We start from the raw sequence: 22,905 nt of genomic DNA on the forward strand, positions 1-22,905 counted from the left end.
ATGCTATTTTCTATAAGAAAAATGTAACACTTAAGATAAATCAAAAAGTGACCAAAGGAATTATAGGTTCCTTGGCATATCTGTCCCTGTGAAGTTAGTGTAATACAATCGTTTTATAAGTACCTACATGAAAGTGGAGTAATTAATAGCATTCATGACAGAGCCATCTAGTTTCCTTAGTTTGATTAAGTATCAAGGCGAAAAGAGAAAAGGTTTGAAGAGTTTGAACTTAAGGCTTTCTATCTAGATTATATCCTCTAATAATGAAAGCACAAGAAACATTAGCTGGAAGGTCTATTGTAAGTTGGTGTGCAATGAAATCAAATACATGAATATAAGATGTGGCACAAGAAGCAGTGCTTCTGGAAAATATGTAGGTATCAAGCCCTGGTCTTACTATATGCTATTACCTGTGCTATTTTTCTAGAAAAAAAGGTGCCAGAGGTGCTCATCATGAATGCCTCCCTTGTTCTCTTATAATGGCAATGGCACCCACCTGAGAGGTGTCAGAATTGAGTTCCAGTGAGTTCTGGCTGACAAAAAACCCTGGCTATTACCTCATTTATATACTGGAACAACTAGCTGAATACTCCTCAGTTTGTTCCTCCTTCAATGCAGAATCAGTTCGTTGTTCTGTCTATAGAATGAATAGTTTTAAAACCACATGAAGAGAGAAAATTAGCAAAGCATTCATGACTATAATAGCAGTTAAGAAATTAACTAAGCTATTTTTAGAAGCTGTTGAATTTCCTTTACAGGTTTTCAAAGGAAGAGGACCTAAGTATAGTATGTTCTTCTAAACAGGAAGATGATCCATTGGATTGCCTCCAACTATTATTCCAATTCATGGGTTCCATGATGGGGTGTAGATTTCAATTTAATGTGCCCTCTGTTATCTGTCTTCTCATCTTATAAACTAGGCTACAAAATATTTAACAATTAGACAGAAACATTATCATGCATCCTTTGGTTGGTTTCAGACAGCCATTCAAGCCAGTTAGAAAGCATTGCTGCATTAATTCCATTTTTTCTAAGGAAATTCATAGGTATTTGTCTTGTTTTTAAATAACTGAAATTTAAGCAGGAGCATGATTACATTACTGATGTATCAGAGCTGCTTTACACTTTACAGCTGTTACATAGGTCCTTGCCAAAAAATATTTTTGCATGGTGGCCATCTCAGGAACTGTAACATTTACTGTTTGGATTAACCATTCCTAGAGATAGCTTTAGACATATATTGATACATTTTATAAATTACTTACTGTAAAATATTTAGATTTCTTTTTTCCTTACATTATTGTTGCCACCGTTTCAGATATGTTAGAATAGTCATAATTCTGCTGAATTCTGTTGAATTTTCACAAAGAAAAAACCCCAACCATTCAATCTTGAATTGAAGGATGGCTGCCTCAATAGAATTTAAAACCTGTGCATTGTGATCAAATCATATTGGAGTCTGTGCATATATTTCAAATCAATTCTTATTCATTAGTGTGTTAAAATTATGCTGTATGTTTTAAGTAAAATATTAACACAGAATAAATACTTGTTTTAAACATCAGCTAATGCTACCTTATTAACAATTTGTCTTAGTTTAGTATTTATAACATAAATGATAAGTATATTGGTGCAGTTCTGTCGCAATGTTTATAATTGTTATGTTATCCATGGCATGACTTGCTTTAAAGAAAAAATAATAAATACTGTAGAAATCTTTTGCTTTATGAACTTTGGGTTGCATCCAGACTTGCTGTTCCACTCACCTAAGGGATGAAGATCTCCCACAGGAGGAAGAGAGCAAGGTGATTTTCACCAGTTCTCCCTTTCTCTTTACAACCTCCAGCACCACCTCCCTTGCTGGCCCCACGTCTTCAACCCTACAGAACAATATTTCAGGGTGCATCAGGAGCTGCGGAGGGGGAAATAAGTGAAAATCACCCCCTTTCTCTAGCGGAGCATCCTGTGGATGAAGTTCTGGATTCAACCATTTGGCTGTATTTCTTGTATTATATGGATCACTAAATATACATGGAGTCAACTTTATAAGACAAAAATCAAGATGCAATGAGAGGGAGAATATTTTATCAGATATAAACTTCGACATCTGCTCATTGAACTTGTTGGAATTTGTATTTGCTTCTACTGGTTTTTGCTTTCCCTTAGAATCAAGTATGGGAAAGAAAATATTATTCATATGGTCAGCATACTTTTTTATTTTGTGAGTTTACCATCTTAATTTTAAGCCATTGATTTGTTTTACATGCATATGCATGCATACTTACATGCATTAGTTATTTGCTTAATTGGCATTAAATTCCATTAAGTTCCAATGAGAAAGAAAAATTTAGGTCTCAGGCTTTTTCTCTTTAATTTTCAATTACATTACATTTGTTTAATTTTTTTTTTAACTGTTCAGTCTAAGGCTTGTTGAGGTTGATTTGCTCCTGAACTGCTTTGTTCCCAGACATTGCCATCATCCCCAACTACCACCAAGTCCTCTCCATCTGATCCCATGACCACCTCCAGAGCTAATCAGGTACAGTATCATTCTACCATCTACACCATACTTTTCACGAGCGGCAGCTTGCAAACTGGAGAAAAAGATATGGTGGGTTAAGGTTTTCTTTGTTCATTGCATATATACACCCATAATCATGGATATCTAATGCTGTTGTATAAATAATATTATTTTTAATTTGGTAAAAGAAATACATTTTTTAAAAAATCTATTTTAAGATACTCGTACATAACGTTTGTTGTTGCAATCCAAGTAGCCCTTGAGGGGCAAATAGAGCTTGCTTCTGCTCATCAGATTTTCTCACTTCTACTTCCCCCCCAACAGCTGTTCCTTAGGTTACACTGGGGGATTGTTGAATTGGCCAAGGCTTCCCAAGCAGCTCAGGGTGCTGCTGTCAGAACAAAATGATTCAAAAATTGTGGAGGACATACAGAGCTCAGCATGCAGCTCTTTGGACTGAGGTCTATATGTATAATGTATCTTTCACAGTGTGCTTGTTTATAAAGAAGAATATGTTTCCTATAATAGCATGCCTGTTTACACACTGAGGGATTTTATGAGAAGTTATAGTCCTAGAATAAAGTAAAATGAATAAATAGTTATAGTCCTAAACTAAAATAAATTTGTTTTGTAAGATCAAAGCTATTTTAGCTTGAGCAAGTAATGATTATTTTCTTATTCTATGGTCTTTAATGCACAATCTTATTTTTAATTCATAGTCTTCAGTACTGACATTTATTAAGCTCATAAGCAATTTATTTACTTTTCATTCTGTACATCATATAATAATATTTAGGCTATTTAGATCTTTATGGATAATTTTAATATTTCTTGTCAACCACTTAGAGGTTTCCCTACAATCAAGCTTCATATAAAATTTGTTAAATAAAATAAAAATTTTACTTGGATCCAAAGCACTTTTTTTTTTTGCATACAAAGGGAGTCTTTTGCTTTTATTTTATATCCCAAGCTGGAACATTGTGTAAAAAAAAATGAAACTAAAACCAAAGATGTTTTTCTATTTGTGCAAGCAGGAAACTAAGAGAACTATTTTAGCACTGTGAGAAATATTTCACAAGCATGTGCAAGACAGCATGAGCAGCTGTTTTCCTTTCCTTCCAACTCATGATTCTTTGCCTGCAACCCTGTGTAATTCTTTGAATAACAATCAAACACGTTTTCATCTAAAAATGTTATATTGATTTTGAGGATTTTGGTAAAAAAACATTTAAATCTAAAGCATTTAAAACGAAGCATGTTGAAATTATTGTGCTCTGTATTAAGAGCCAGTATTTGTTGGAGTACATGACTGACAATCAAATTGGGGGGTGGCTGCCTTTTTCATGCCCTACTTTTAAGCTTCCACCATCTAACTGGAGATAGAATGCTGGACTAGATTCTTGAGGACACTGCTCTGATGCAGCAAGGCAATTCTTTCTTGTGATAACAACCAAGCAGTAATCTCTCTGCAATTTGCTGGTGATATGAATCAGTCCAACAAAATTAAACTGGCAAAACAAAAAGTATCATCCAAGAAAGAAAGAGGATAGTCAAGTATTGTAGAATTCCATCTTATTTGGGATATCTTATTTTAAATTATTTTAACTAGCTGTATGTTTTATTTGTGTACCTAATTATATTGGTCTGTTACTATAATAAATCATTCATTCAATTAATAGTTAAACAAGGCAGTTTCATAACCAATGGCTAGATTCTGACTTGTTTTGAAACTGTTTGAACTGTTTCTATTTTTAGTCTAGTGTAAGGTGATATACACTATATGTATATTTAAATTCATTTTTCTTTTGGGCACTGTTGTATATGAAGAAAGATGTTACAGTCTTAAGCTAGCTTCTGGAAATATGTCTGCATTTTTCCATTGGTATAATTTATTTTATTCTCTAGACTACTATTTCAGCAGGAAACATGCAGCACATAAGACAATTATGGTTGTGCTGTTAATTCTGATGATAAGTGAAGTAGCTGGCAATTGTTTCTAGACTGTAGCTATGATTAACATTCAGCACCATCATATTGCCAAGTATCTGCACTGCGGCTGTCACATGAAAATTGGTTTCAGCTCGATAGTTTTCAAACACAACTGTACAGATATATATATTGTTTTCCTATTTGTTCGGAGCAAGAAATGCTGCATTCAGTAGCACTCAGGATAAAATTCAAAACCAAAGTCATGCCTGGAATTTCATTTTTCATACATCACACTGGCTTCAGTGTATAGTTTATTCAGATATTTCAAACAATCTGAGCTAGATTCATGCTAGATTTATGGTACTGTTCCTTAAACTATGTTTTTCCACATGCCACAAAATGCCCTTAGTAGATTTCACTAAATGATTTGGAATATGTCCTTAACATAGCTTCTGCCATTGCCAGCGAAGTTAGTGTGATAAATACTCTTGTTGCTTTATACTTTCCCCTTATTAGAACAGGAACTGTGAATATTTTGTGTTACAGTAACATTGCTTCAAGCACTTTCTTTTTCTGGAGACCAATGAATACATGTTCTAGCAGCAAATTTAATCTGTGTTGTCTGTTGTTTTAAAGTAGTATAGTCTTAATTCTAAAGTAGTATAGTCTTAATTCTGATTTTATTTAATTTGGTTGCTCAACTTTATTCATACTGTTGGAAAATATTGGCTTGCTACTGTTGCAATTCTTAGTATTTATCCTGTATTTAAATAGTAATGATGATTGTAATAATAAATGGTAGTGTAATCATTGGTTCTGGTTAAATTATTAAAACCATAGAGAAGAATGAGATAAGAAAGGGAGAGGATTTAGTGCCCATGTCCCATTATGTATTCAGAGGAAGAAATAAGAAATTGTGTGATGGCAGGGATAATGGAAAGAAAGTGACTCCAAAATGCAGTGTTAAGAAAGGGACTGAAAGAAAGACTTGGGGAGAAATAAGAAGTTGTAGGTAGCATAGGTTATGAATGATGATAGATCAAATTGAATGAATTAAGTAGGACGTACTTGCCTCCATTGTGAGAACTATCCTAAGTGTATTCGACAGGCTTTGGGGGAGCATATACATCACCTTGAACTTGGAGGAATGGTGGGGGCATTGGTTTAATAAAACAAATAATGCTTCAGTTTGTTTGTCTGTCTCTGCCCTAAAACTCTGGGTGAAGACTTGCACTACCTTCCTAAAATCAGATGACTATAATCATCTCAGGTCTATGGATGACCTCATCCAGGAGCTTCATGTCCATATTGAACACCATAGCATGAGACCTTGCAGAACCCTTTAAGCAAAACATGCCAATGTGTAGAGTAGCAGTGTGACAATTTTGCTCTGTTCAGAGGGGAAATCTAAGCCTGATTTCTATGTAGCAGCAGTGGCGTAGCATGGGGGGTGCAGGGGGGGCCAGCCGCACCGGGCGCAACATCTGGGGGTTAGGGTTAGGGGGCGCAAATCCACAGGTTAGGGGGCGCAAATTACTTGCCTTGCCCCGGGTGCTGACAACCCACGCTACGCCACTGTGTAGCAGACACAGAGTCTGACAGTTTGGCTTTTCATCTCAGTTCCCTCTGCAACAATTGCCACGTTAAAGGGGGAGGGTTAGTCCCCCTTCTTATCAGCGCACAGAAATTTTCAGATTCAAGGACAAATCTTTAGGCACATAGGTTATATATTCCCTTTACTTAGTACAACTTAAGCATTACAGAAAAGAAGATTAACAACGTTATCAATAATAAAGATCAGTAGCATTAAAACATTATAAAAACATTACAGAGTGCAAGTTAGCATTACAAATCTACTGTAATAATTAATGATGCAGAGCTGAGAAACCATTATTAAATCCTAATTACTAGAATCAACAAGGCTGGAATACAAGCAAAAGGTGACATCGTTCCTCTCAACTGAAAAAGTGAGAGATTCTCAAAGGAAGGGATATGTATACCTATTTTTTCCTTTGAAAGAGATAATTTTTCTAAACTTCCTCAGTTGTAAACTACTTGCCACAAAGTAGCCAACTACATGAAAGGGTTTCATAAAGCATATGCCAGAATACATACATTGCAACTTCAGCATTAAGTTTGATTAAACATAGTCTACTATCATCAAAGCAAAATAATTTCAGCAACATCTAATGAAACTACATCAAATACAAACAACTGCTATCTTTAAAAAACATATCTGGGTAGACATTTTACATAGTCATATCAAATCCTAAATTATACAGGAAAATGTCTGGTTCACATCTGAGCGTACTAAATGTATCAATGTTAAAAATAGCTTTCTCTGTGAACACAACTTGTTTAAGTAATCTTTTTTAATAACGGGATACATCAAGAGTATTGGTTCAAGGTAGGGAATGGGGAGCAGTGATGTATGAGCCTGGTATGCAAGTCTGGCCTACCATTTTCATAAATTTAATTGTATTCCATTGGGGTAAGGCTATAGGGCCAGTTCCAATATCTCTGGAACCAGCCAAAATGGGTGCAAAAGTGGTTGTGGACATGGCAACAGGAATATCTGCCCCAGCACTTTTGCAGCACTCTATCTGTGAACTAATACCTAGGAAAGAGTATAGTGTATTCCTCTCATCCCATTTCTGCCTGGTGGTCCAGAAGGGTAACGGTTGGAAAATTACTGAGATTTTCTGGGGAAGCAATAGCCCCCCCCCTTCACCCAGACATATTTATTATGTCTGTTGGGGCAAAGCTGATTGGACACCTAGGAGCAGGGTAGGCAGACAGATGGAATGGCTTCCTCACTGCCCCAGTTCCCCTCACCATCAGTGGCAGAGGAAAAAGCAATGCAGGCCAGCATCTACATGTCTATTCAAAATTAAGTATTATTGAGTTAAAATGTAAGTGTGCAAGATTGAGATTAAGTTCTATTTCTGACATGTATGCACTATCAGACATAGAATTTAAGAGATACATAACTAGCTATCTGGGCATGTTGAGACATTGTGGGAGTTATGTGTTAAGCTTATCTGATAGTCCTTAAACTTCCACAAGTAACTTTTATTTGCTGCAGCACATATGAATGAGACTATATTTCTAATTGCAGGAAAGGAGGTAAAATTATGTTGATGGTTTACTTTTTTATATACATGCATTTTCTGTTTACCTCTAAGTTATAAGTCACTGAGAGTACAATCCTACATACATACCTACTCAGAAGTAAGTCCTTATGAGTTCAGTGGGACTTATTCCCAAGTAAATGTGCATAGGATAGCAGATTAAATTCTAAATTTTACTGTTGACCTTATCAGTTCATCTTCCGTGTCCACTATTTCTGTGCAAGGGAGGAGGGTAGGGAGAAACCTAGACCTCTTTGGCTCTGCCTACATAACCTTTTTGGTCCCAAAGCAGTTCTACCAGGTTCAGGCATCACCAGCCATCACAACCCTAATCCCATCTGCTGGTGCAGGTTGTCCAGTAGGGTGACTAAGACACTTTTGATGACAAAACTAGGTCTGCTAGTTTGTGAAATGGGTTCAGGTAATATCATTCAGGATAAACTGGATTAAGATACCACACCATTATGTCAAAATCTGAAATATTTAAAACTGGCTGAGAGTTATTCATTAAGCAGGGTCTCACCACAACTTCCTTTATTACCATTAGGATCTTACCTTTTGCCAAATAGGCATTGATAACTTCTGTAATCCAATTAGCCAAGTTTGATCAGACTGTTCTAGTAAGCCAGGAAGGACAAAAGTTCAGCCAACATCCTCAGGCTTCACAAACTTGACTCTTCCAAACCTTGACACTGAACTTATTAAACCATCAAGCCTAAGCCTGGGTCTTTCAGAAAGCATTTTGTTGGCTCAGTTATTGTCATAGATCTGAATGCTGCTGACTATTGTGGCTGGGAGTGCAACTGTGATTTTCGTTCTTTGCTAATAAGAGGTTTATTTGATGTGTTTTAAGTGTACATAAAGAGGTATAGCTATAAAGAATTTCTGCACAACTTTTGAACAGCATCTTGGCCATTGGCAGCCATGGAAATACATGTGGAATGTCAGCAGAAGTGTACTTAATGTTTTCAGCAGCTAGCCACCTAGCGTAATGGGCAAGCTGTATTTCGCTTTAAAATTACTTACCTTTTCAGCCTAGTGATTGGCTGCAGTGAACATTTGCAAAAGTCTCACATACACATCAATGACTATCTAGGCTTGCAACCTTGGTGTGTTCCTACAAAATAATTCATGGCATAGGCAGAAATACGAAAACCTTTCATTATCAGTGAAATAAATTATTCAGCTGCTCTTTTATAAGTATCAATAATATAGAATTTAACACATCTAATTGCATGTTTCTCATGCTTGAGAATCTGCCAAGAAAAAGACATTAGCAATCCTGATGTTGGGAAACCTTTAAATTGTTCATAATTAATGATGTGCAACAAATAAATGAAATACGACTCAGCTGGTTCATGCACACACTGTTGTAGCAGATAATCACTTCATAGGAGTGCAGGTGATATCAGTACTAGCATCCTCCTTGGAACATTATTAGCTATTATCCATCTCAACCTATCATTGTTTCCCTGCCTCTCCCAATCAAACACATTCTCTCTGCAGTATTAAGGAAGCAGATATAGAGTGCCTTTGAATCAGTTTGCATGGTTAAAACACTGATTATAAAGAAAAGAAAGAGAATTCTATCATGACCATGATTTTGAGGGGGTGGTGCACTTCTTATCAGTCATCTAGTAATTCTAAGCCCCATTACTGAAATACATGCATCACCAAAACAGAAAGCATTGTAGACCTGGGTCACCTAAATGAATAAACTATTCTATGGATATTAATTTTCAGAAAAAGCTACGATCGTCAGTTGCTTACCTACAATCACAATTCATTGTATTTCAGGGTTAGGGCTAAAGTGTGCTTTGTTTCAGAGGCTGAAGCTGCATTTCAAGCCGATAACATTCAAGCTCCTGTGAGAAATTAAATGAAATGTTTATTTCAAATGGGTTTCCAAATGGAAGCTAAGAAAGCAAGCCAATGAATTAATGACAAATTTACAGCTCCACGATTTATGTGTCAATCACAATTGCAGCATTGTTCACTGAAACAAACATGGCCACTTCAGGCATTCGAAATGAATTTGTGAAGAGGGAAGGGAGGTCTCGCATTATACGTTCTGCCCACCCACACCAAGTCCCTTTCACATACGGAACATGAAGGGGGTTACCCGCATTCAGCTGAATGCACATAGAAGCCTTCATGTGCTCCAGAACCCCTCATTCATTTGCCCACCCTTATAAACCCCAACAAAACATCAAACTTGAGGCCACACACATGGGGCCAACGTATGCACTGCCTACACAATTTCTCCTCGTGTGTTGCTCAACCATTGGATAGAACTATGCTAATGTATTTGTGAATCTTGGCCAAGAGTACAATAAAATTTAATTTTGCTGGTATGTTGTCTGTTTATGACAGGAAATACCAGAATAAAAGCAAGGTGCATGCAGTAATTATTTCTGTTTCTTGAAGACTGGAGTTACCCCATCACCACAACAAAAACTAAGAAAAAATCCTTATTTTTGTTGGAGAAACTGGTCAGTAATACATTCAATTCAACAATAAGCAATTACAGAGCCCATGCATCTTGTTCAGAAATCTACACACATCAGCTACTTTTCACTTTCTGTTCAAAAACAGTAGTGCCTGCAGTTTCAGTTTTCAGAATCTATCAAACAGCTTGCTTGCTCTCAGCAAAGCAATGCTACAATGAAACAGCAAGTCTTTTTTCTCCACTATTTTCACCACCTGTGAAAGATGTTCAAAATCCTCTGTAATATGCAACATTTCCAATTTTCCCTAATTTCAGTGCTGGGTCTCGTGCACATGTGTAGACAAATGCAAGATTTGTGTCCTTACCTTTGAGCACTTTTTCATTATTTAGTGGTACATAAACAAAAATATTTTTTAGATTACACCAGGCTTTCCCAAACTTGGGTCTCCAGCTGTTTTGGGACTACAACTCCAATCAGCATTAACTAGTAGAACCAGTAGTCAGGGATGGTGGGAACTGTAGTCCAAAACCAGCCGGAGACCCAGGTTACCAGTAATGTGGTAACAGCCATGTTTTGTTTTGGTGCTTTTTGGGTTTTTTTGGTTTTGAAAAATAATCATAGCTAGGGCACCATCTGCATAGTGTAAGTGTAATCTGACAAATTCAGATTATTTTGTTTAACATAGTCTTTCAGTTATTCAAATGTATCACATCCTGTTGTTGAATCTAGTTGGCACAAACTTCAGTTATGTCAGAAACTTGATCAAACATCTGTTTAAAACACAGTTGTGCTACTTTCACATTATCTCAAGTTCCATCAGGTTCAACAAAATTAATTTTCAAGCAGAAGTCACACTGCTCAAATCTTCCTACAGTTTTGCAAGAGTGCAGTGCCAATTACACTATCCATGTTTTGTTCATTGCTGTGTCATGTGAAAGTATGCATGTAGTCCTAAACTATAAGTCAGCCCCAATGAACCAAATGTTACAGGTTTCCACTGTTAACTGTTTCACTCTTCTCAGAGTCAGTGCAATTCTGTGCAATTTTATTCAGAAGAAATTCCCATTGTCTTCATAGAGAAGTATTCCATAATAAAGTAAGTTTAGGCTTGCAGCCTGAATATTACTGTTAGAACTAATATGATGGCATAAACTGATTAACTGAGCCCATTAAAAATGATATAGTGACTTAACAGTAATGGTGTATGCATGCTTTATTACTTAAATTGATGCTTTTGGGAAGAGATTTATTGTGAAACCAGCCTCAAATTAATGCCATTCATGGAGATACGGGGTGGGGGGTGGGGGTTAGAACTCGATGCCACACTTTTTTTAGACCACCGTTTCCCGCTATTGGTGTTAAAATGAAATTGTCAGAAATAAGCAAGTCACTAGGAGAGCAGTCTTAAGTGTTGACAGGGAAGAACAGAGTGGCATAACCACCACTCTATCTTAGGCCTGTCAGCTATAGCCAGGCAGAAGGGAGACACAATTAATTCTTGCTTTTTTCCTATGCCACAACAGCAGCATATTTCTGCAGGGCATATGCATATAGCACAACCCCACCAGCACCACTCTTACCCCTGCCACTTACACCACAGCCTCAATCTACATGTTGTTCTAACCTTCTCAGACATCAGCATGGTGACGGGGGTAGGATTGCACTTGAGAATTCTTACATATAGCACATAATATTTTTATTTCTATGATTTGGATTTCATTTCATTGTTCCGATGAACAAAAATATAAATAGAAAAGCAAAAATATTTGATGTGCAACCCACAAATTTCTTCAGACACACAATACTTTTGGGTACCTTTGCAGTGAAGTCCACAAGGGAAGCTTAAGTGATTTGAACACTTTCCCTATGAAGAAAGGCTAAAGTGCTTGGATGTTTTCAGAGGAGGGGAAAGGAACAAAGAAGTCAAAATAGACATTTTTAAAATTAGTCACAAGATGATGAGAATGGGATCCCAGTAACACACACATACCCTTTCTCATAATGCTAAATTTCGCTTGGTAATACGTTCCGCACAACACCTAATAAGCATATAAAATCTATCAGTTTAGATTAGTTGTTTTTTTAAAGGATTAGACAGGTTTATGGGTTATAAGTCTACAAATGGCTGTAGCCCAGGAATGAGGAAATTTTGGACTTCCAGATGTTGCTGTACTATAACTCCCATCATCCTTGATGGGATTGATAGTTCTAAAACATATGGAGAAAAAAGTTCCCCCACACGTGTTATAGGCCATCTCAGGAAGCAATCCTAAATTTCCTGGAGGGAATATTCCCTAGAGGGGCTAACTGAATGTTGCAGACTTCTCTGTGTCTGCTGCCAGAAATCTCTTCATTTCAGCAGCAAAATTATTCCACATAATCACTTCTTCACTTTTGGTGCACCCATGTCAGGGGTAGAAGAAAGTTGGTTGTGAAACCAGTTTGAAGGAAGAAGGATACTGCTCAAACCCATCTTTTATCCTGGTTGGGGTGAGCCTGGAATGGCTTAAAAAGTGGCAATTATTCTACCATGGACACTTCATAGCAGTTATCTGTAAATAGACTAACACATTCAGTTGCAACGTATTTCTGATCATCAGGTTCTGGGGACAAATGACAGATGATGGTTATATCCTTCCTGTCCTGCTTTTTGGCTTCCATGTGGCTTTGAAAACAGAATGCTAGTCATGATTGGCTTTGACTTGGTGCAACTGGAAAGTTTATATATTGTTATGGGCACATGCTATCAAACTTCTATCGTGAAAAGAAGTTGTATGTTGATTTATATGCGTGTCACAAAATGCAATACGCCTACTCGAGAGATACCATTCTGAGCAAACTTTGAAATGGTATGAACTATAATTTTACAAAGAATTGCATATTTACCTGTGGCACATAGTTCACCAATGCAATAACATGTGAGTTATTATGTATAAATTGTAGTCTGTGAACATTCTGGGTGGTAAATACCTTTGAACAGTTAACCAACATATTCTGATAGTAAGATTACTTTTAGAATGCCTTGACATATTTTGTTTCTAACATGGATATTTGAAATATGATCTCATTTACAACCCAGACCCTGGAATAAAACCCTGCTGTCAGTAATATTAAATGTCCAAATTAATATGCTTGTATGTGAGAGCAATAGTGAAGACTTTATATTGTGAGTTGATTTATGAGTATTTAATCTATAAATAATTTATAATTTAAGATTGCATTTTTGTCCTACAAACAGGCAGTCCCTTACAATATAAATTTGCAATTCAAAGTTAATTCTCATCTTCCAAATCTGGTTTCCTGAGTTCATCAATTTCCAGCACAGCAGTTCCAGCACAGGAATTGTTTGGAAGTTAATGATGTTAACTTTCTATATTTATTTTACTCTCTCTTCCAACTTCTCATCGTACTTTGGAAATATCTTACTAGGAGAACGCATCTCAAATATGGCAGAGCTGAACATCTTTGGGGGAAAAATACTTGGTTTTGCTGGGCAGATTTTCAAAATCCCCCCCCTCTCCCTGCCCCTCCTTCCTCCCTTCCTCCTTCCCTCCCTCTCTTTTCCCTGTGTCCATGGTTTCCACAATGGTGGTCAGTCACCCTGGTGCTGCTGAGTACCTTTCAAAAAATCTACAACTCATCAAAGTAACAAAAGGAAGCTTTATTTTATCTTCATCAAAATGATGCATAGCCAATGAGATTCAGTATGTAATGATCCCTAAAGCCGAATCAAGAGTGAGGAGAGGAAGCATGGAAGACAAAGTGGAGTAAACTGCAAAACACCCAACACTAAATCATTGAAACGGCTGATCTTCCATTCTCCAAACAGGAATTATTCTAGCTCATTTCTAAACCCAAATTTGGTAACATTACCTTCTGTTTGAGCATGCCTTTGGCATTTCATATGGGGAAAGGACACGCCTTTCCCCCAAACCAGTTTAGCCAGTTACATTTCTGCTGAACAGGCCACACCAACAGGAATCATAAGCTCAGTTGTCCTATGATTCTGATCCAAGCAATGTTGATGTTGTTGTTGTTTATAGCCTCATTACAGCTTTGGCAATTTCACATGTTAAAGGAACCTCTTCCCTTTTAGGTAGGGTTGCCATACGTCCAGGAATTCCCAGGCATGCCCTCTTTTTGGGGTCCTACATGCCCATCTGGGGGGAATTTTATGTTTTAAAGTAAATGTCCTGGATTTTTGTTTTTTAAAAAATAAAATAAAAATTGTAGGCAGTTCTGGTTTGGGCTCGGGTGACTTGGGCTCTGGTTCTGGCATGGGCAACCTGGGCTCTGGTTCTGGCTTGGGCACCCTAGACTTGTTTCAGGCTTGGACTCTGGTGTGGGAGGCTCAGGGTCAGTGCTATTGGGCAATTGCCCTAAAAAAGCTCAACAACTTTTTGATTTTTAGCTCTTGAAATACAGCAACCCTACTTTTAGCTATTCATACTTTTCACCGGCATCCAACCATTCTGACCAACAAGAGCATTTTCATTTTTTACAACCTTATTGTTAAATTTAGTTGAAAAGCAAGTCAACATCAGTCATTGGTTTCTGTTTCCACTTGTTGCAAAATGTTAGCTGTTTTAAAGCAAAATTCATAAAATAATATTGGAATCGAATACGCAGTTAAATTGTTGCATTTTCAATAGGGTTATAATTAGTACAGGGGTATGTGGCACCCTCCCCATGTTTGACTCCAACTCCCATCACAAGTCAACATGAACAGTGGCCAGAGATGTTGGGAGTCAGAGTATAACAACAACTGGAGGGCATCACACTTGGCTCCCCGTAAACTAGCAAATAGATAGGACTTAGGCACAAACTGGACCACATGCCATTAATTCAATTATTATTCATGGTAATACTTTTTAAAAACAAATGCAGGATCATTTTCCTTCCCGACCCACCCAGCCGCATTATGTTACTGATTCAGAGCAAGTCTCCAGTGCCTGCTATTAACACTGAAAGAAAAGTTTCATTTTTAATTGGGATTGCATTGGTGTAAGTGCAAGCTTTTCTTCCAATGCAAATATTGTAACAGGTGTATTGGGGCTAGGGGCCTTCAGGTCCAGACTGCAGCAAGGCACAAAGGATTAAAGCCCCCTTCCCCTTCTCAGGTCGCAACCTGGTGTTTAGGTTTAAACAGACATTCAAGCAATAAGTTTGAGCTGTAAATCTTAATTTTGGGGGGCTGGCTTCTGAAAGCTGTCCAGACAGGAAAACGTGCAGGAATTATGTTATCTGCACTGTATGCCTTACAGGAAGGATTGGGGAATACGTGTAAGAAATGAAACCTTACGAACCACTAGGTCCTGCTGAATTCAATGTCACTTACACCCAAGAAAGTATTCATAGGATTGTAAGCTTATAATGCAATGCTCTACATGCCTTGCTAGAGGCAAGTCCCACTGAATTTAGTGGGATTTATTGACAGGTAAGGGATTGCAGCTTTAGCATGATTTAATGAAATTTAACATTGTTTGTGACAAAGTTATTAAAATAAAAAAATGTAAGTAGGCTATAAAGCATTTCCTAAGTTTACTCCTAAACCTGATTCCAATACAACTGATATAATTCTTCCCTGTGAGTCCATTTCTAATCTCTAAACCTGAGTTATAGCAGCATTCTTCTTAGATTGCATGTTGAATTTTTAATTCCACATTCATTCTATATTCATTAATGGCATGCATTAACTTGTTATATATGGTAGCTTTGCAAAATCTAAGACTCAGAATGCATGTTATCATTTGCAGAACCATTTCACTGATAGATCTCTGTCTTAATGCCCCATTCATAGGGAAATAAGAATAAAATATTTTTGAGAATCTGAATCACTCAAATTTCTAAGAAAAGGGGCCACATAAACATGTGTGAGTATGCAATCTTACTCTGTTTTCTTTCTTTTTTAATGTTCTATTGATTTCAATGGAAATATATTTCCAATTAAGAGTGCATAGGAATTTATCCTTACACCCTGATCTTAAATAACTTGAAAACCCACCAAAAGACCTGCTTGGTAAGATTAGATTACCACACCACATCAGTAATCTGTGAAGCTTGGAACATGTGAAACACCCTGACTGCATCATTCTTTCCCGCGACATTGTAAGCAGACAGATTGAGAGGGTTTGTTCTGGTGTGGAAATGAACAACATGATCAGGGCATCTACATGTGATCAGTTTCCACATATTACCATAGCAATGAGGGAAGCAAGCACTAGGTACTTGCTTTTTGACAGCTACGGTCACTTTGGTAACATAGCTTATCCTTTTTTATAATTCATTCCAATATGCTCACATATTGTTTCTATAGTGGCTAGTATGAGGAAATGGTGTACAGGGAAGTTAAGCAAAGAAGTCAGTCTGAAAATTCTTAGATTCTTGTGAATGTTAGATACATAACTTGCCTTTTTTTTTTTTTAGGACAGTTTGGGGCTACAGGTTCTTAGTGATCTATAGGGGTCCATTTTGCTTCCATAATGAAGTGTTTTCCCAGGCAACCTTAGTAAAGCCAGATACATTTCAGTGGTGATTCTTTCTTTCTTTCTCTGTTTTTCCCTAGCCGTGATACATTATTTTATCTCAGCTTATCCCCAGGGAATTACCCTAGATGCATCAATGCCTAACCATTTTTTCCCCTGCTAAATTGCTTTACTACCAGGATAGGGAACATTTGGCTCTCTGATGTTGTTGGACTACAGATCCCATTATGCCTGACCATTGGACATTCTAGCTGGAGCTGACAGGAATTGGAGTCCAGCAATATCTGAAGGTCCACAGGTTCCTCCTTACTACCTTCATATTCTTAGGTGTTTTTGAAAAGCTTAATAGTCACCCAGACTAAGGGTGCATGGAATTCTCTTTGTAGAACTAGTCATAAAAACCCTTCATCAGTTTAGAATACATAAATGTTAACCAAATTTCTTTGTTTTCTAGATGATTCATTTGAAGAAATCCGTATTGCCCAAACTTGCTGCTAATTTTAAAACAGAGGATGTGGAAACCATAGAAACATTGTGTAATTTCTCAAGGGGGTTCAAGTTCATTTTGTAGATGTAGGATGAGAATTCTGATTATAAGCACATGAACAACAACTTAAACAAATATTAGAATAATTTAAAGACACAAACATATTTTATATTAGGAAAAAGATTGCACTAGTGACTCAGCGACTCAGAATTTACATATTCAAATAGATTCTTGCCTTAAGAAAAGTTTGGATTTGATATCCCGCTTTATCACTACCCTAAGGAGTCTCAAAGCGGCTAACATTCTCCTTTCCCTTCCTCCCCCACAACAAACACTCTGTGAGGTGAGTGGGGCTGAGAGACTTCAGAGAAGTGTGACTGGCCCAAGGTCACCCAGCAGCTGCATGTGGAGGAGCGGAGACCCGAACCTCCACATTACGAGTCTCGCTCTTAACCACTACACCACACTGGCTCTACACCAGAAGAAAATAAGAAATAGGTTGATATATACCTATTAATATGCTAAATGCATCTTTCTCTTATGTTATAAAGATGCAATGAAAATACAATCTGATCAACTGACACAAAACTCTAAAACTGTGGTTCCCGATTACCTAAGTACTGTAGACCCCCTGTTTTTTCAAAAGCCAAGCTATGGACCTCCTACTTTTGAAAATGTTAACATCTCTATGGTAGTTTTTGTGATGTGAATGACACCACGGACCCCTGGGTGGGTTACACAGATCTCCTGGGGTCCATGGACTATGGACCACCAATTGGGAACCACTGTTCTAAAAGGCAAAGCAGTGTCTTCTGGAGAGGTTTTCAGGGGTACAAAGAGGCTTAGGGCAGGAGGGAGATAGAACTATCCATTGTATGAGGCTCCTTCCAGTCACAAAACATTGGATTAAACCAAAAGAATCTTTTAACGTGAGTTTGGGGCTACAGGTTCTTAGTGATCTGTAGGGATCTATTGTGCTTCCATAATCTTTTAAGGTGGTTTTAAAATAATCTTTTAAGGTGGTTTAATATCCTAAGATATGAACAAGCCTTTTCAGTATGCTTCTTAACACATGTGAGCAAACAAACCAGGAAGTCATTCTTAAACCAGCTTCACACCATGGCTTAATATTGGTTTCTACCAATGCTGTTAACCATAGTTTACTAGTTGCTGCCCCTGATGTCTGCAATCTTCCTTCTCTCTCCATGGGTTCAATGTAACCTGGGGAAAGAGCTTAATTCATTCACAAGCAAGTCTCTGAGTCTGAATCAATATTTTCTAGACATACTATGCTTCTAGAAGCTGCATAGACTACCTTCTATTTTCAAATATCTGAAGCAGTTGTGCATCTTTTCTACACAACAACCAAATGAACCAAATTATTTGCTATTAATTTCATATTAACATTATATAATATAATTTTGAATTTTCTCCCAGGTATAAAGACTTCAACATTAATCAATGAAAACCAGAAATATTCATTTTGTGCCTTTCCAGACGAAGGCAATAGGAACTGTGTATTTTTTTAAAATCATTTTAGGTAGCAATATTTTAAATTTCTAAAATGTTTTCCATATGTAGACTTAGACATACATGAATAAATCAGACTATTTGCTCCTCTACATGTTATGAGATGATCAGGATGTATTTAAACAAACAAAAAAACAAAACCCAGTGTTTTGAAAGATTTTATATCCCCCTTAGTCTTAGTCATGGTGCAACAGGTTTTAATAGCCAATAAGTACCATTTTAAATCATCTTCTTGGATAAACATAGGCCATATAATTCTACACTGTAATCTCTCTATTCAACTCAATTACTTTTGGTTGAACTAGAGCATATCTTTTAGAAATACTTTGTGCCACTGGTGCCACACAGCAGCAATAAAGCTAATGGATTGAGCTCTCTAAAGATTCAGCTTGTGTCCAAGGAAGTCATGTGATATGAGATCATTTTCTATTAATTCTTCCTTAGTTTTTGTTGGAAAAGCTTCTGCTGAAGCATTCATTCAGATAGTGGCTGCAGGAGATGATGGGTCTCAGAGTAACAGTCTGTTGCCTAGGGAAAGTTTAATTATATACTATTAGTATAAGTCTTTGGGGTGTAAAATATATAACAGAATGTTGAATCCTACCCATGAGTCCCAAATATGGATTCAAATAGCATTATAATCTTCATCAATTACAAATGCTAATGTGCAACTTTATATAGCCACCTCAGTCTAGCTTGGTCCTCAGTCTAGTTATCCCAGCTACCAATGTGATTTGGTAACTACCTTGACTGGGTGACTCAACTGTGGCTCCAAATATTGGCTTAGTAGTCCACATTAAAGGTCTCCTAAAGAGGTTCTGCATACATTATCATCACCATTTCCTAAGTATTTTCATAACGCTATTATTACCACTGATACATTTAGAAGGGTTGGAGGAAGGTCAGTGAGTCCACTTTTTCCAATTGTGCCCCCTCTCCCGGGTCACATTGAGCTTGTGAACTTTGACATGCTGTTTTAAATATCCCACTCTTCTCCATTCAGGTTGCATCAGAAATTCTCACCCATTTCATTTACATTCTTCTGTCTCGTACACCTGCACGGAACCTGCCAATTGTCACCTAGTTATCTTTCAGAAATGAAGCGAAGTTGACCAAACCTGAAACATGTACCACCGTATCTGGTGGTGCATAGTACCCCAAAACAATTCCTCTTTCAATCGGAGAATGGGAAGCAAAAAAATGTCAATTTCCCATCCCCACGGACAACCAGCTCATTCTGCAAAGCCTATCATAGCTCACCACAGATACTGCCCAGGACCAGTGAGGTTGGTTACTTACACCATGTCTCAAGACCATTTGTCTGACCTCGTGAGACCTGGAACTGAGGCCTGGTCTAGCCAACTTCTCCACCAAACCTGTCTCTACTACTTTGAGAGATAAGAGCAAAAGCACACACAAACACACACACACACTGTACACGTACTTGGGTAGGTGGAAATTTAATCCAGTTTTCTAAAAGGAATTTAAAGAAGTGAACTAACTGAATATTATTAGATAGAATGCCATTAAATCTACACAGATTTATCTGCATTTGCCAAAACTTACTGTTTAATGATTTCCAGCACAATCCTATGCGTGTCTTTTATTAATTTCAATGTCTAGGATTGCTACCTTGTTTGAAGATATATTGAGATCTTCTATACCTTCCTATTGATGTTTTGTAACCCAAAATATGTGTATCCATTTTGTATATTGGATTGTATATTGTATAATTCAGTGAGCAGACTATCACATTTATTATTAGATAGAATTGAAACACATAAATGAAGCTATTCAGAATACATCAATTGTTCCTGCAAATGTAATTTGAACTCTATGAAACATTAATGTGTGAAGTACATAATGCTTTTAGACTACAAAATAAAAACAAATGAAAAATTGGAATGGTATTAAAAGTATGCATCGACGTAGGTTTTCCTCTTCTCTATTCAAAGCATGTTTATTATACCAGGAAGGATAGGACAAATGTGCATAATGTGCAATGCATATTAGGAAATGATGTATGTGCACTTATAGATATAGATATATTGTGCAGGCTCAATAGCCTCTTCTTTTCAAGGTTACTAAAAAATAAAGACAAGCTATAGAGGTTGTCTAGAGAAAGTATCTTTCTTTCTTTAATTACATGTTTATATCACTTCAAAGTCTAGAGCTTTGGGTGGTTTATGCAAACAGTTTAAGCAAGAAAACTGGCAGTGGTGACATTGTGCCCTGATAGGCAAATAAAGAGGCAGACACATAAGATGGGGTTGAACTGGGCTGCTTTTATTTAGACCTTAAATTGAAATCAGCGGAGGGGGAACTGACTTAGCTGTATAACTGTACCCCTTGGGCGACCCGCCCTTGCCTAAGGAATTGGGGCACGGCTTCCTAGCCTGCCCCAATTCCCGGCTACACCCTGAAGGTGAGAAGGGAGGCCTTATCTCATCTCCAGCCCCCTGGAACACAGAACCCCTGGTGGATGAGAGAGTTTGGCTTCAAAGGAGGCCCCTATGTCACCCTCTGAATCGTGGAGTCCCAGAAGTGGGCCTCAGAGCCGACCCGTCCCCTGAAAGGTGCCCTAAAGGGCGTCACCAGGCTAAACCAAACTTTCTTTTCCTGCACCTGAGCTGCCAAAAGTGATCAAATCAAAAAAGATTAACCTATTTAAACAACATCCTGAGATCTCTGGGTATATGGCAGTATATAAATTTAATAATAATAATAATAATAATACCATCTAGCACTCTGTCCTGCTATTCAGTGTGAAGTAGGCACAAACCCAGTCTGTGATCCCAAATGCAGATTGGGAAAAATTCCTACGTGGCCCCCTAGTGGTGACCCCAAAGCACACTGGGAGACAGGGAGGGAGGGCAGGTGCTGCTGCAAATGGAGAGGCTGGAGGGAAGGCAGATTGTCCCTTAAATTGGGATCAAGTCCTGCCCACTCACTTTCACCACCTTAGAAATGCACCAAATCGGTACAGGGAATTTTCCTGCTCTACCTCTCTTGCCCAACAGCTTGCAAAGGCGTCCAGCCTTCTTGGCACCAGGCACCTTCTAGGTGCCTTTCCAATGAAGGAGAGTCCACCACCTTTTGAGGTAGTGAGTTCCAATGTTGAACAGCTCTTACCATCAAAAAGTTCTTCATAATATTTAGTCAAAAACACTTTTCTTGCCATTTGAAGCCTTTGCTTCTGGTCCTACTCTCCAGAGAAGCAGAAAACAAGCTAACTCCAGCATTCATGTGAAAACCTTTTATCACCAATAATTCTTAATTCTCAGGCGAAATGCTTTCTCTCCTAAAGCTCCAAAAGGACAACCTTTTGTTAGTCTGCACATAGTAGGGACACATTTGTGAATAGTTGTGTTGGATGTGCACTGCTGTTCACTGGATATGTGAAGTTTTAGTCAGCTTTTCTGAAAGTAGCAAACCTGATCCACATACAGAAATCAAGAGATAGATGTAGATAATTGTGTCTGGATTGAGTATATATCCTTATATTGTCAATATTTGCTAAGCTTGACATCTGCCATTTTTATTCATGCTCAGATCATTTGGATATTTTATTTTGTTTTAATCTAGAAACTACTGCTTCAAGTTAATTTAAGGTGGATGGGGGCATTCTAGTGTGGTGAATTGCAAAGTATAAGCCATTTAAAAGTGTGACAGTAGTAGATTACTGTGGAAAAAAATAGTCTCATATTTGCAGTGATGGAGAGAAATCCATAGAATGAGGTTATAGAACAGAGCAAGAATTATCAAAAAAAGAAGCTGAATAACCAGCTACATGATGGAAGTATTTGTATTCCTAATCCAATTAAAGGTAAAGGTAAAGGTACCCCTGCCCGTACGGGCCAGTCTTGACAGACTCTGGGGTTGTGCGCCCATCTCACTTAAGAGGCCAGGGGCCAGCGCTGTCCGGAGACACTTACGGGTCACGTGGCCAGCGTGACATCGCTGCTCTGGCCAGAGCCAGAGCCGCACACGGAAACCCCGTTTACCTTCCCGCTGGTAAGCGGTCCCTATTTATCTACTTGCACCCGGAGGTGCTTTCGAACTGCTAGGTTGGCAGGCGCTGGGACCGAGCAGCGGGAGCGCACCCCGCCGCACGGATTCGAACCGCCGACCTTTCGATCGGCAAGCCCTAGGCGCTGAGGCTTTAACCCACAGCGCCACCTGCGTCCCCTAATCCAATTAGGTTGTGGCTAAATCTGCTTGAAACAAGTTGGCTATGGTTAATATAGGGTGCAGTTCTGTAATTTATCTAGGAACAAGTCCCACAGTGGGGCTTCTGAGTCGACATTTGTAGGATTGCAATGTCATAGATTATTATTTATGAGTAACTGTAGTAGCTATTATTAAAATAGTT

General features: G+C 37.9%; 1 protein-coding gene across 5 annotated transcripts in view; it reads left to right on the forward strand.

Annotated features, from left to right (window-relative positions):
• NOVA1 (NOVA alternative splicing regulator 1) overlaps window positions 1-22,905 on the forward strand; it is a 150,464-nt gene that overhangs the window by 119,485 nt on the left and 8,074 nt on the right. For 4 of the 5 annotated variants that reach the window (XM_079954899.1, XM_079954903.1, XM_079954900.1 and 1 more), the window contains exon 4: window positions 2,468-2,539. The exons of the other annotated variant lie outside the window; for it this stretch is intronic. In XM_079954899.1, the coding sequence (XP_079811025.1) occupies window positions 2,468-2,539 (72 nt within the window). The remainder of the gene's footprint in view (window positions 1-2,467; window positions 2,540-22,905) is intronic. 5 annotated transcript variants of the gene reach the window in all.

Source organism: Podarcis cretensis, assembly GCF_951804945.1.
Source record: "Podarcis cretensis genome assembly, chromosome: 1".
NCBI lineage: Eukaryota > Metazoa > Chordata > Lepidosauria > Squamata > Lacertidae > Podarcis > Podarcis cretensis.